General features: G+C 53.5%; 7 protein-coding genes across 7 annotated transcripts; 6 read left to right on the top strand and 1 right to left on the bottom strand.

Moving 5' to 3' along the window:
- Positions 1 to 244: 244 nt before the first annotated feature.
- Positions 245 to 1758, top strand: J4E87_008535 (uncharacterized protein; the record flags this gene model as incomplete). The annotated part of the gene is made up of 2 exons (XM_049380124.1): positions 245 to 248; positions 464 to 1758. 2 exons carry the CDS (start codon positions 245 to 247, stop codon positions 1756 to 1758), a joined length of 1299 nt encoding a protein of 432 aa, XP_049230121.1.
- Positions 1759 to 2392: 634 nt separating this feature from the next.
- Positions 2393 to 3493, top strand: J4E87_008534 (uncharacterized protein; the record flags this gene model as incomplete). The annotated part of the gene is made up of 1 exon (XM_049380123.1): positions 2393 to 3493. One exon carries the CDS (start codon positions 2393 to 2395, stop codon positions 3491 to 3493), a length of 1101 nt encoding a protein of 366 aa, XP_049230120.1.
- Positions 3494 to 4036: 543 nt separating this feature from the next.
- Positions 4037 to 4642, top strand: J4E87_008533 (uncharacterized protein; the record flags this gene model as incomplete). Its single annotated transcript, XM_049380122.1, has 1 exon — positions 4037 to 4642. One exon carries the CDS (start codon positions 4037 to 4039, stop codon positions 4640 to 4642), a length of 606 nt encoding a protein of 201 aa, XP_049230119.1.
- A 703-nt stretch (positions 4643 to 5345) lies between these two features.
- J4E87_008532 (uncharacterized protein) lies at positions 5346 to 6506 on the top strand (the record flags this gene model as incomplete). Its single annotated transcript, XM_049380121.1, has 1 exon — positions 5346 to 6506. One exon carries the CDS (start codon positions 5346 to 5348, stop codon positions 6504 to 6506), a length of 1161 nt encoding a protein of 386 aa, XP_049230118.1.
- Positions 6507 to 8426: 1920 nt separating this feature from the next.
- Positions 8427 to 10626, top strand: SRK1 (MAPK-activated protein kinase Srk1; the record flags this gene model as incomplete). Its single annotated transcript, XM_049380120.1, has 3 exons — positions 8427 to 8960; positions 9198 to 9442; positions 9501 to 10626. 3 exons carry the CDS (start codon positions 8427 to 8429, stop codon positions 10624 to 10626), a joined length of 1905 nt encoding a protein of 634 aa, XP_049230117.1.
- Positions 10627 to 11638: 1012 nt separating this feature from the next.
- On the bottom strand, positions 11639 to 12037 carry J4E87_008530 (uncharacterized protein; the record flags this gene model as incomplete). Its single annotated transcript, XM_049380119.1, has 1 exon — positions 11639 to 12037. One exon carries the CDS (start codon positions 12035 to 12037, stop codon positions 11639 to 11641), a length of 399 nt encoding a protein of 132 aa, XP_049230116.1.
- Positions 12038 to 13341: 1304 nt separating this feature from the next.
- J4E87_008529 (uncharacterized protein) lies at positions 13342 to 13923 on the top strand (the record flags this gene model as incomplete). Its single annotated transcript, XM_049380118.1, has 1 exon — positions 13342 to 13923. One exon carries the CDS (start codon positions 13342 to 13344, stop codon positions 13921 to 13923), a length of 582 nt encoding a protein of 193 aa, XP_049230115.1.
- Between the last annotated feature and the right edge of the window lie 78 nt (positions 13924 to 14001).

Here is a 14001-nt window from a genome sequence, read left to right as displayed (position 1 = left end):
CAACAACAACGTCTGGCGGCTCCATAGACTTACCTAAGTAACTTCGAAGCCTTTATAGGTAACTCTAGAGGCTACATGCATAGATTACCTATTCTGTTAATCTCGCATGAAAGACGCTGGGGGTTACTTACGCCTTACTACTACACACTAGATCTATAATTACTACGTCTGGCGGCAACATAGGCGCGCCTAAGCAGCTTCTAAGCTTTTATGTAGGTCGCAAGATAAGACAACGCTCTCGCGAATGGGTACTAACACAATGCTACTGCGGTGAAATGCTCGCACCACTACCTTCGCGGATTGCACAAATGAATGGAAGGTGGCAATAGCCTTGGTGCCGCTGCATTTCACTTCACGTCAACCCCCTCACCAGTTATAAACGATTGCGACTTTCGTCAGAAAAACGCCCACCATTCTACTCCTTCACCGAACATCACCGAGAATCAACCACACAGTATTTCAGATTCAGGCACCATGGGCGCCTCCAACAGCTCCACCAGCGTCACGCTCGCCGATCTGCTCAGCACTCGATTTGCCCCCATCCAAGATGCTGTAATGGCCTCCCTGGGCCCGTTGGAGAGAATCGCTCTGATGTTGACAAGCAAGACCATCAACAAGAATATCAACGAGAAGCTCCTGAGTGGGACATTCAACATCGACGTTACACTACAGCCGTTCTTCCGGAACACAAAAGCCTTCCGCTCATTACAAGCTCGTTGCAACGCTCTTATTGGCGGCCCCTTCGCCTACTGCATCTTCGCCGGGCTTCCTCGTTTCGACTGTATCTATCTATATGTCGGTCAAGAGGTCGATGCTATGACCCGATACCTGGAGGCTGAAAACTACGTGCGAGATGAAACCAACGCAGAAGCCCCCAATCGATGCCGCGACGGAGAGGTATTGTCAGAAGACGTATATGAGAAGGATGGACCCGAGGGACGCAAGCTGAAAGTCGTGATTACCGGATGCCAGACGCAGTCTCTAACACACATGGTTCTGCGAGACGCGTATGCGACAGGAATGCTAACATTCATCACCTGGAACAAGGCATACCATCTATTACCTCATACCACGTTCGTCAGGCGGGAGATGTTTCTGCTGCGTAATATCAAGGAGATGGATCCATATGAACTGAGACTCTTCAGCCTACGTGGCATGAAGATTAAGAGCGTACATTGGAACGCGCACGATGAGATTCGCCCGACAGATTGCCAGCTGCTCACTCGACTTCGACGCGTAGGAGATCAACACACCTGGGTAATGCGTCTAGATACAGAAGGTGTTACGCCATCTCCTGTTCCAGACGCCGTTCTTGAGGCCTCCACGTTCCGTCTTAGCCTGCCAAAGTGGAACGACCACAAAACTCTCTTCTACGAGATGAACGTCTGCACTGAGCTTCGCCATCCAGTACTGCGACATGCATACTCAACTACGATGTTTGACTCCGGAAGCAAGACACTGTATCACGAGAAGTTATCAAAGCTTTACGACCGACTGAGCGAGGCGACTGCAATTGAGTTGACGAAGATGGACGAGGATGAGCGGCCTAAAGAATACGATCACTTGGTGAATGGCTCGGCCATAGCGTGCGATATGGAAAAGTTCGTTCGACCAGACGATTGGTGCTATTTCGATGAAGATGTTAGAGCGTTCCTGATGGCTGCGTGGAAAGAGCAAGTAAGGCTGGAGGAAAAAGAAGAAGAAGAAGAAGCGCTAGAGCTAGACCATAGATCGGCGAAGCGAGCAAGGTACACTTGAGATGCGGCTTGCAGAGCACGGGGATGCACGATAGTTAAATCGGAATGTGGGGTTGAGTAGACATTCATGGCTGTACCTAGGTAGCAACATATCACTTTACATGAAATCCGATGTAGCAGTTCGGCATTTGATGGTGCAATCGCGGTCGTATGATGTCATGGTTCGCGTGTTTCGAAGATCGCCAAAAAGCTCGGGTCTAACCTCAACACGAAAATCTCAGCCTTTCAATAGCGTATGGCTTGCGCGACCTCAACAATAAGCTTTGACAAGCGAGCGCGATTGCTCAACTCTGCGAACATGTGGAGTGAACATGCGTGCGGAGTGCATACGGCACCTGGGGAAGTTGCCGACCAGCAGTCACCGGAGCAAACACCGCGGCAATATACACGATACTCCTCTCGAGTCAAGCTACCGAGCCAAGCATACAGCCAAGATCTGCATTTCACCGACCATATTTCCGTCGACTATGGACGAGCATCGCATCGGCAACTTGGCGGGTGAGTGACGTTGCAAAAAACATGGGCCTGGGACCGTGAGGTGTCCGGCGCGACGATCAGTGGAGAGGTATATAGGAGATGGAAGGCCAGGCTATGGGGATGTGCAGGTATCCAGCTTCGCTATCATCACGAAAATCATGTCGAGCATCATCCCCGTGGACCTTCTATCGTATGCGACGGATCCGTCGTACCTGAGCAGCATCGTCACCACCAATGCTTCGAATCCAGATATCATCAACCTCCTCGCATACGATGAAAGCTTCGCGTCTGTGATTGGAGAGAATGCAACAGGACGACTACTGGAAAGTCTGGATTGGGACGCTTTCCATGAGGCTGGCGTCTACAACAAAGACACAAACAAGCTATACGTGACGAGCAGCTGGGCCGGGGACCTGAACAACCCCATCAACGTTACCGTCATCGATCTTGCAGACAACTACTCCATCAACTCAACGCGGATTCCAGGTGTCGCCGAGGCCAACGGCGCAACATCCTACTACCCACCCGGCACGCAGACTAACGGCTCAACACCTTCACGAGTACTATACTGCGACCAAGGCGACTTCGTCAACCCAGCAGGTCTCGTCTCCGTCGATCCCGTAACAGGCGAATCCGAACTCATCCTATCAAACTTCCTTGGACGAAACTTCACATCCCCCAACGACGTGCGCCAACACCCCGTAACAGGCGATCTCTGGTTCACCGACCCAGACTACGCATTTGTCCAAGGATTCCGCCCTGAGCCATCTCTCCCTAAGCAGGTATACCGATTCAGCCCTTCCACGGGCCAAATCGCTGTCGTGGCAGACGATTTCGTCGAACCCAATGGCCTCGAGTTCAGCCCGGACTACAAGACACTCTACGTGTCCGACACAGGTGCCGCGGGTTACAGTCTGAACGTCACACGACCAGCTACCCTCTACGCCTTCGACATCACACACGACGCAAAGAGACTAACCGGCCGCCGCACATTTGCCTACTCCGACAACGGCATTCCCGACGGTCTGCACACAGATACCGAGGGTAATGTCTGGGCTGGATGTGGAGACGGCATTCACATCTGGAACCCTGAAGGCACGTTGATTGGAAAGATTTGGGTGGGTATTACCACTGCAAACTTTGCTTTCTTGCCGGGGGCAGTGATGGTGTTTAGCAACAAGCAGCTGTGGATTGTGGAGAATATCAAGGCGATGGGCAGGGAGGTTGCTAAGGACTTTGGGTTGTCGACTCATTACTGAGATGAGGTGTGTTTTCTGGAATGAACAATGCATTGTCAACGGCAAACTGCGCGCTTGATCGTGATGCCGGTTGCAGGTGTTGTGGTCAAAGAAAGCAAAGCACGCCACTTCGGGTTTGCGCAAACAGCAAGCACCATACGGCCCTGCATATAATCCTTCTTCTTACGCTTCATTACGCTGTTTACGAAGCTATACTCCAGCTTTTTTACTTCTAGTATATATTCAATTCAACAACTTCTGGACAATAAGCTCCTCTTTCACTCTACGATATATACATAATACTTCCATCCAAACGAGGCAGGCGGCGAAGACAACCGCGAAGCCATACAGCGTTTCACAAAGATGGGAAACATGTGTGAACGCCTGGCGCCGGCTGCGGCCAACTGCCATCGCGCTCGCTAGCCCTCTCTCCCTTGGAGTATAAAAAGCCCGCTACCTACGCTTCTTACGGTGCCAACTTCCACCACAACTAGCACCAGATCAATTGGCACCACTGGATCTAACAAACATAAAAAACAACCCTTCCGTGCGACACAACACAAGATGGTCAGGCCGGTACCACACGACTTCAGCGGCCCTACTCTTTTCAGCAACGGCGCCGAAGCCCAAGCCTTCCAGCGCAACCGCGGCATCAAGTGGCATCCACCCAGCAATGACACGACAATCCCTCAATCCGACGCTCAGCGCAGGGCCTACGTTATCCGAATGAGGCGAGCCATGGTAGACGTCAGTCGAACAACAGAGACCTCCAAGCATTTCATCGAGCGCTGGAAGCAGCCATTTCAAAACGGCCAACGACCTCTGCCTCACTCCCTCGTTAGCATGGAGGCTATATGTTGGGATCTTCTCGATCTCGCAGAACGCCTGCATACGCAAGGCCCAATCTGCCTATCGATATACGACCCCTCTGCGTTGAAAGCGGCGGGAAAGTACAGGCACTTCACGTTTTCGCAGCGCATCGATGCGTTGATTGAAGACTTGCTCTATTCGAAGAAGACTGTTGATGGTTTGATGAGGACCGAGGGGCACGCCATGTTCGTCGCATGTTGCAGGCACAAACCAGCGAATAGGAGACAAGACAAGATGATTGGCATGAGGGAGGCACGTCCGCCGACACTCGATGACGGGGTTAGCAATCTTCAGATTTAACTCGAAGAGCTCCTCCCCAACCCTTCGTCCCTGCCGGTTTCTAGAGAAAGACGTTTAGGAATTGTGGAGGGCGGGGTTCCATGTTGTTGTACTCGCGTAGTCGTGCTTGCCTAGATGGGCGATTCTTTCGTCAGTAGGCACGATAGACCTCAAAGAGGAAGGACGCTATTTTATGAAGTAGCTACATAGCTGCTTCTAATGGGATCACTATTTGCATGTACTTAATGATCATCGTGAGCATTACAAACACCACGTTTATCGTAAACCGCCTCGTAGTGTCAAACCTGCCGAGGTCTTCGGACTCTGGAAGCAAAAAGCAGGGACTCGCTTATCGTGCACTAGCGCCATCACCCCTGCCCGGCCAAAGATCGGTCTGGCCAGGCACGACCGACACAAAATCTCTCGCTTTCTGTCAATCAACAGTCACGATAACGTACCCACCCGCATACCCAATAACCCACAATGGCTTTCCTCCGATCTTTCAATTCTGGCATGAGTATACGTGACATACGCAACTGACCCACAGCCCGCGCAACCCTTAGCCATCCACCCTCGATTAGACAAAGAGGGGTGTAGTCTTCACCGTATACACTGTGGACTCGACGATAGCATTGCTTTTTGGCTTCTGAAAGGAGCATCGATTCATCCAACGACTCACTCACCTGCCGCTTGCTGTGCTGCTAATCCTATCGACACTGCTACAATGGACGCCACCGAAAGCGACTCGTCCATCCCTGTAGCCAGTGACTCGGTCTTCAGCATCTCACGCCCTTCCTCAGCCTCCTCGATACATCCGAACGATATCCCGAACGACAAACCGAGCGATCTGCCAGCGGGCGCACCGATATCTCCCCTCTTCCAAGTCCGCCATACACCGACCGCCGGCCGCGCCGTCTTCGCTACGCAGGATATACCAGAAGGAACAATCGTGTGGCGCTCAGAAGATCTCTCCCTCTCCGTCTTATTGCGCGAATACCGGCGCGAGGTGTGTGGGCAATGTTTCGGATACGATTACGGGCGGGATCTGGATATACGGGATAAGACGGTGGGGTTCGCTTTCTGCTCGGAAGCATGCCAGGAGAAGTGGCGGGAGGAGAACGGAGAGGTCGGAGTTCAAGCATGGACTGCGGTCGAGACGTTCGTCAAGAAGCGGAGCAAGGAGGATAGCGATATGGTGGATACCGACTTACCACGCCCAAAAGTCAAGGAAATTCAGCAGGCGTGGGAGAACGTTGCTGCACAGGCGGCGCTGATACGAGCTGCACGGGAAAGCGAGCAGACCGCCGGAGTTGCTGTTACGAAGCAGCACAAGAAGGCCGTGCAGAAGGCACTACAGCAGAACATCACACCCGACGTGATGAGCTTCTGCGTCAGCGGCCTGGTCTGGCGGTATCTCCACCCCGACCAATGGGAACGAGTGGAGGCCCTCGCAGACGACAAGACCCCCTACCACAGCTCCGACGACCTCGGCGCCTTTACAAGAACCTACCTGCACCTCCTCGCCATTCTCCCGCTTCAACTACTCCCCCTCGTAACGGCAGAGTCGCTCATTACCCTCTCATCCCGCGACTCGCACAATTCCTTTGGCATTCGGTCTCTCGAAGACGACGGCTCGGAGTTCTTTGGTTATGGGTGCTGGCCTGCTGCAAGCTACTTCAACCACTCGTGCGGGCCGAACATCGAGAAGAGGAGGGAGGGGAGGACGTGGTTCTTTACGGCTGGGAAGGATATCAAGGCCGGACAGGAGCTGTGCATCACGTATCTTAGTGGGGAGGAGAGAAAGCTGAGTCGTGGAAAGAGGATGTTGAGGCTGAAGAAGACGTGGGGATTTGATTGTGGGTGTGAGAGGTGTGAGGCGCTGTAGTTGAGAGATAGGCAGGTCAAGTTGAAGTTTAGGTACGGTGTCAGAGCTATGCAAACACGTGTTCTATATGCCTGGTATCTTACATACCCTGTTATAGCGTAAGATTTACTCGTGGTATGTGGAGAGGTTGGATCCGTCAGCTGCGTGTGGACTCGATTGCGTTTCAGGCGCTGCCAAGTGCGGGCTGTTGCTGTTTCCGTGCCGGCAGTACCCTGATCTTCTCACGGCTACCGGCTCACTAGTGACATTGAGCGCATACGATAAACTTTCTCCCACACATACATTCGTCGCATTCCTCATCCAACGTTGACTGACATGACGCTGTTTTTCTTGGTGTAGCGAGGCGGGCACGTGGTTGCCATCCACGCTTGGCGACGTTCATTAGTCATGCCACGAGGGTCCAGATGATTGCCACGAGGATATCGTGGGAAAGGGTCTATTAGTTATCAGATCCAAATATGACAAACCTGACCCCAAGAACTCTACCTGCCCCGTCCCATGTCAGTCCCCGTCAGTCCCCATGTCAGCTCCGCTCACAACCCTGCGAACGCGCAATGATAGATGGGCGGACCGAATCCCATGCGTCAAGGCCTTGGATTTGGGCCGACATGGCCGGCGCGACCGAGACTAGAGCTACCTACATTATTGAAAAGGTCTCGTGGCCTGCCCAACGCGATCTACGTGAATTCGTCTGGACGCCGTAAGCGGCACATGTGTTTCAGCCCAGAGGTCGAGAGAGGGCGAAATTGACGTCTTCAATGAAGTTCCCCACTAGACGGTGACGTAACGGATCCGCCGCGCTAGCTGGACCCTGCAGGCTGCTAGGCCGTTGGAAACGCGAAGAGCGAGAAATTAGAACTGCGGGCGCGCTGGGAGGACGCATGCGCCATGAGATTGCCATATCTCGCCCTGGTCTTATATGCGGTCATTGGGCTGCGTTCAGGCCGTCTCGGGACCCTCTTCCAAGGTCGGAGTGAGGTTTGCATGCAGCGTGGCGTCGGCGGCAGCGTCCCTAGCGAGCCTCTCAGCCTCTAGATGGAGCCAGGCTCGACTGTGCGAGTCTACTGGGAGCTGGGAGGAGGCTGCCGGAGATTCCGCGGGCGTCAGCGTCTGCCACTATTGCTGAAGAGTATTCGCGCGGAGTAGCGCAGTGGCCTCGTCCAAGCAAAAGACAAATAATCTAGAGACGATACATAGAGTTCGTTTCCTCTTCCTTTTACTACTGCACCACTGCCGCCGTTGCTCGCCTCTCCTGCCCATCACGACCCATCGCGATCTAATAATCCTTCCAATTCCAAACGCCCTCAAACTCGACCCTTGCTCGTGCTAGCGGAAGCCACGAGATCTCCCAGCCGGGACGCGGAACAGAAACGAGCGTCATACCTCCACCGCAGAGCGAGTCAATAAGCAGAAACGAAGGCGATCATCGAGATCGAATCCCTACATGCAGTCCAAAACCACGTCTCCCCGCGGCGGACGCAAGAAGATGGGCCTCCCAGTCATCGAGGTGAGATGCTTTTCTACACAGTTCGATGTGCTTCTTCTCTGCACACAATGCACCACGGCTAGAGCTTCGAGGCGCCACGGGCAGCAGCACGCATCATATCGTGTGCGTGTGGTGCAGCTTGTTTGGCGATGATGTAGCCTGCAGCGTCATGAAGCCCGTGCGCCAATGACGCAACGTCGCTCCTCTCTTGTTCCGGCTTCACTCCTTCCTTCGTCCATGCATGACCTTCTTTCCAACCAGCGCTTCTCCCTGACTTCCCCTCACCACACGAGTATTCCCGCCGTGCTACCGCCCGTCTGCCCTCTGCCCCAACAAACGGCTGCACCCGCTTGTTTTTTGCTTTCTCCATCGCAGCCTCGACGACCCCGCTATTGACGGGCTTTGTAATACCTCCCAGCGTCCAGACACTAAACATGGCCGCGATACAGAATTTTAAGAACTTCCTGCGCCATGGCAAGCAGGCCCGCCAGAACGCGGAGCCCACGACCAATGTCTCCAATGTCCACGCCCAGTCGCAACACCAACGGTACAACCAGCACCCGGACCCCGTACATCATGGCATCTCGGAGCCCGTAATGGACCACAAGCCGCTCCAGAACCACGCTGCCCCCCATGGCGACTACTCCGTCGGCGCTGGCGCTGGCGACAACCGCAACATTGCCGCCCAGGCAGGCGACGCCGCCGCGCACGCCGCCCAAAAGGAGCACAAGAAGCAGGCCGCTGCCAAGGGCGCCGGCGTCGACCCCCAGGTACTCGAGCGTATCGTCGCCGAGGAGCGCGAGGCCAAGGGCAAGCTGCCGAGGTATCCCGGCCTCGAGCGATGGACGCTCCTCGAGAAGATGGGCGACGGCGCCTTCAGCAACGTCTACCGCGCACGAGACACAACCGGCCAATGGGACGAGGTCGCCATCAAGGTCGTCCGCAAGTTCGAGATGAACTCACAGCAGGTTAGTATCACCCCTCCTGCCCTCCTTCCTTGCCCATTTCTTAGTCACCCCTATCCTACCCGATGAACAGTTGGGTGTTTTTGGACGTTACCAACGCGAGGCCGGTGTAGGACAAGCATGTGCATCCGGACTTCAAGACGCCCAAAGCAGCCGAGGTGCGATAATATAAACCCCGATGCTCGACTCAGCATCCCCCTTCACGACGGGCTTAAAGGGCAGACACTAACTGCCCTATAGAGAGCGAACATCCTCAAGGAAGTACAGATTATGCGCCAGCTCGACCACCCCAACATCGTCAAGCTCATCGACTTCTCCGAGTCGCGGCAGTACTACTACATTGTGCTCGAGCTGTGCCCGGGAGGCGAGCTATTCCACCAGATCGTCCGTCTGACGTACTTCTCCGAGGACTTGTCCCGCCACACCATCATCCAGGTGGCCAAGGCACTGCAATATCTGCACGAGGAGGCAGGTGTCGTCCACCGGTACGTTCTTATCGATGCCAGTCACGATGCCAAGCATAGTTACTGACGTCATTCACAGAGACATCAAGCCTGAGAACCTTCTCTTCTACCCCACACCATTCATCCCCACCCGCAACCCAAAGCCGCGGGGGCCGGACGATGAAGACAAGGCCGACGAGGGCGAGTTCGTCAAGGGCAAGGGCGCCGGTGGTATCGGCCTCATCAAGATTGCCGACTTCGGTCTCAGCAAGGTCATCTGGGATACGCAAACCATGACACCATGTGGTACTGTCGGTTACACCGCCCCTGAGATTGTCAAGGATGAGCGCTACTCCAAGTCCGTCGACATGTGGGCGCTGGGCTGTGTGCTCTACACGCTGCTCTGCGGTTTCCCTCCATTCTACGACGAGTCCATCCAGACTCTCACAGAGAAGGTCGCTCGCGGCCAGTACACATTCCTGTCGCCATGGTGGGATGACATCTCCAAGTCTGCACAGGATCTCGTCTCCCACCTGCTGACCGTCGACCCCGAGAAGCGCTACGACATCAACCAGTTCCTGAACCACCCATGGATACGCGAAGCCGACGAGCCTACCTACTCCGCTTACGACGCACCACCGCTCGCCACACCCGCCGCCAAAAAGGAGCGCCTCCAGCCAGACTTCTCCCACCTTGAGTCACCCGGCGCTCGCCGCATGGACTTCCGTTCGCCAGGTGCCGTCAACCTGCGAGAAGTGTTCGATGTCAGTTACGCTGTACACCGACAAGAAGAGGAGGGCAAGCGGAAGAAGCAGTTCAAGCAGGGCTACCGTGGCGCCAACGCCATGAACTCGCTCAACGCTCTCGACGAAGGTGAGGATGATGACGAGTACGCCGCCGAGTCTGCACCATACGACCCAGCATCGCAACATCCGCCCGCGAAGCTTCCCAAGTCTCAGGGTGCCGATGTTTCAGGCATGGAGCAGAAGATGCGCAACACCACACTATCCGCCGCCGCCCAAGCCCGCCAGCAACAACAAGCACAACCGCGACAGCAAGAACGCGGCTACGGCCAACACTCCCCAGCAGTTGCGGCCGCGGCTAAGCGTCAGGTCAGGAACAAGGGTGCCTTTGAGCTCAACATGGACAGCTCGACATTACTCGGCCGCCGCAACAAGAAGGGCCCCGAGCCCAGCGGCCTGAGGAACAACATCTCCGTCCAATGACAATCCTCGCTTGCGAAGGATTGGTGAGACGGTGATAAGAACTGTGTCATGATGGCGTTTTTGCGTTTCCTTAATCACTCTTTTCCTGCCCTTCCCCCGGTTCTCTCTACGATTTTTGGTTATATCATGTATGCAAGCTTTGTCTGTGTTTCTCCTCTCATGGCATGGCTTTACGGTCTCTTGTGTCTGTCCCCCGGGATGATGGACATGGAGATAGGAGAAGAGAGGGTTTAGGCATAGTTATGAAGCTTTTGGCATGGCGATGGATGGATGATAGTAACGTGCGATGTGGCATGGTTGTCCATGTAGCATGAATGATAATGTTTGAAAACGATGACAATTCCCATGATTCAGTGATAGATTGCGTGATTGAAGTTGTCGTCTTGTTCGACATGGCGACGATGCAGATGTTCAGCAAATCAAAGACGCAATACTCTCAGTATTGGTTTGATTAACAAGTTTACTGCGTGTAAGAGACTGCACTTTGACAAGACAAGAAGTCATAAAGAGTCGGAGAGTCAGGGCAAGGCCACTTTGCTGTATACATCTACATTGCTTTGTTATGTCTTAGGCACGGCATGGTTAGATCTACGTAGCCATCAACTCACTTTATCCAACGAACATAGGAGGTCACTAATCATTGTGTATTGTTACCCCGCGTATGCATAGCCTCGCAATGCGATCTGAATTAGCAGTAATGAGAGCGGTGTTAGTCGTGACTTCCACGATCAGACAATACTCCATACTCGCTGTTCACACGTTCCGGAAAGGAAGGAACCCCCAAGTAGGCTAATTATCACTCCGACGTACACTCAACGATCCTGAGTTCCGAGCGTATAGCCTGTTATTGGCGACAGTGTGAGATGCCACCCTGCAGATAGCGAGAGACAGGCCACGAGGCGATGAAGCAGTGCTAAGAGGTGGCTCGTGATGGCAGTTACACACTTGGCATTATCAGAAACAAGACGGTCTAGACTAATACACAGGACGATGAACGCGAAACCATATACAATCACTTCTTCAACTCCCCCTCAAGCCAGGTTTGCCATGCCGCCGCTTGTTCCCTCCAGCTCAGTACGGGTGCGAGAGGCGTATCACCGTAGACTGCTTGCGCTTGTTCCCTCCAACCACCCCCCGCTGCCTTCGCTTCCCTCAATCTCTCTGCTTGAGCTTCCATCAACTGCTCGCTGTCATCCTCGACCTTCTTCCGCTCGTTCTCGCGATCGGTTTCAGCTTGCTTGTACTTTGCAAGCTCTTTCTCCGCCGCTTGCAGCTTTGCCGCGAGGTCTTCGTTCTTCTTGTTCGCTTGCGCGAGGTCTCGCTGAGAGCGGGTGAGGTTGGTTTTGAGGAAGCGCTCGCGCGCTTCGGCGTTCTCGGCGCGGGTTTGCATTGCGGGGGGTGGGGATGTCATTTTTGAGTGTGATGACGATGATGGTAATGACGATGATGGCGATGACGCTGATGGTATGTAGTCTTGAATGATGGAAGATACCTAGGTATTGGAGAAAGACGTGGTAGCTGTTTGGAAGGAATCTGGAGAGTGAAGTCTTGTTAGGCTCAAGCACTTTACTCAAGACGCTAGAGAATCGAGAGTTCACTCTCACCTTCACCGCGAGTGTTGACGAGGAGACGCAGATGAGGATACCCGCCCAAACCGTGGACGCACCTGCCACACTGACTACGGTCATGAAGAATCCGACTAAAAGAGGAAAGTGCGATTGTAGCAGCACTACAACAACAGCGAATTGCTTGTGACACGACACTGCGCTTTCAGCTACGTGATCGAATATTAACTGAACGTCAAAGCTGACGGCGTTATTGATTATCACGCATGTGATGTCTTGTTTAGGAATCAATACCAAAAGCCTATATAACATCATGGGCGCCCCTAACCTCCTGATTCTCTCGCTCTATATCCACTCATAAGCGTATTCTTACATCACCGACCATCTAACAACTATGATTTCCCTCATCGACCTGCTCAGTCCTCGGTATGCGCCCATCCAACGCGTTCTCCTCGATCATCTCAATCCGGGTGCCATCGCAAGGCTTACCTGTACCTGCAAGGCCTTCGGCTCTTTGTGGCCGACGCTTGTAGCTTCTGACTACAACATCAACTACAAACTCCGGCATTTCTTCAAAGACCCTCGGGAATTTCGGTCCGTCCAAGGAGAATGCGGCGCTCTTCTGGATGATTACAGCCAGGAGTTCACCACTGATGGCCGCTTAAGCTTCATTGCGCGCTCGAAATTCGAGTGTACGCATCTAAGTGTATGGGTTGAACCCACCCGCATGGCGCCGCTAGTTGATTACCTCGATTCTGAAGGCTTTGTGCATTATGATAGACATCCACAGGAACCGGACCTGAATGAGGGCCTTTACTGTACAAAAAAGTGTGGTGTTGACGGGAAATGGAGGCGCGTGGACCTTCGCATCTGGAACTTCAACCAACTAGAAGTACATATGATTACCCGTCAAGCAACCCATGAGGCGCGCTTTATAACATGGAACAAAGCATACACAATATTCCCTTACGAGACCTTCATCAAAGAGAAGTGTCATCTGACGATGTGCGACGACAAATACCTTTGGCAGTACGTAGTCCTTGTACAAAGGATTGGAAGTCCAGAGTCGTGGGAAGGGTTAGGGTCGTGGTACTGGGCCGACGGAATACTGCACGTGGAAACGGATGGACCAAGTTGTATAACCCGCCGGATGGGGGATTCGCGGACCTGGATACTTGATCTCGATACTACAGGCGTCTCAGCGCCTGAGCAGCCTGATACCATCTATGAATCTTCGACTTTCGAGCTCCGACGAAGTTCTGCACCGTACATATTCACACATAGGAGGGAGTCGTTGGGCCCCAAGGAGTATCCGAGATATGATCTGCTATACGAGAACCTCAGCCATGCAGTCCTCAAGTACCGGTACCTGATACCACCAGGTACTGGCCCTTCGATAATGAATAAGAAATGCGATGTTATTCTCAAGAAGTTGGATCGCTTGACGAAACTTGAGCTGGAGAAGATTCCGGAAGCAGAGCGTCCGTCGGCATATTATGAATTTGAGAGAGGAGAATGCAAAGCTATGCACGTGCGAGATAGGTTCACGCGTGAGGGGTTCACGCTCCCAGCCACGTGGACATTCTACGACGAGGAGATTCTGGCGGATTTGGATGATGCATGGGAGAGTCGCGACGAGGTTTGGGTCAAGGATGAAGGTCAGAAGACAGCAGAATGCGACCATGAAGCGGAGGGAGTGGTCGCGAGCGACGAGAACAACGTCGGTAGTTAGGCGATGCGGCTACAAGCTATGAGTTAGCATATCGAGATTCAGGATCTATTATTGCGCGCGATGCTTTGAAGTATCGGC

The sequence above is a fragment of the Alternaria ethzedia genome (genome assembly GCF_023757985.1).
Source record: "Alternaria ethzedia strain BMP 0044 chromosome Unknown scaffold_27, whole genome shotgun sequence".
Lineage (NCBI taxonomy): Eukaryota > Fungi > Ascomycota > Dothideomycetes > Pleosporales > Pleosporaceae > Alternaria > Alternaria ethzedia.
This window is presented reverse-complemented; position numbering and strand designations above follow the sequence as displayed.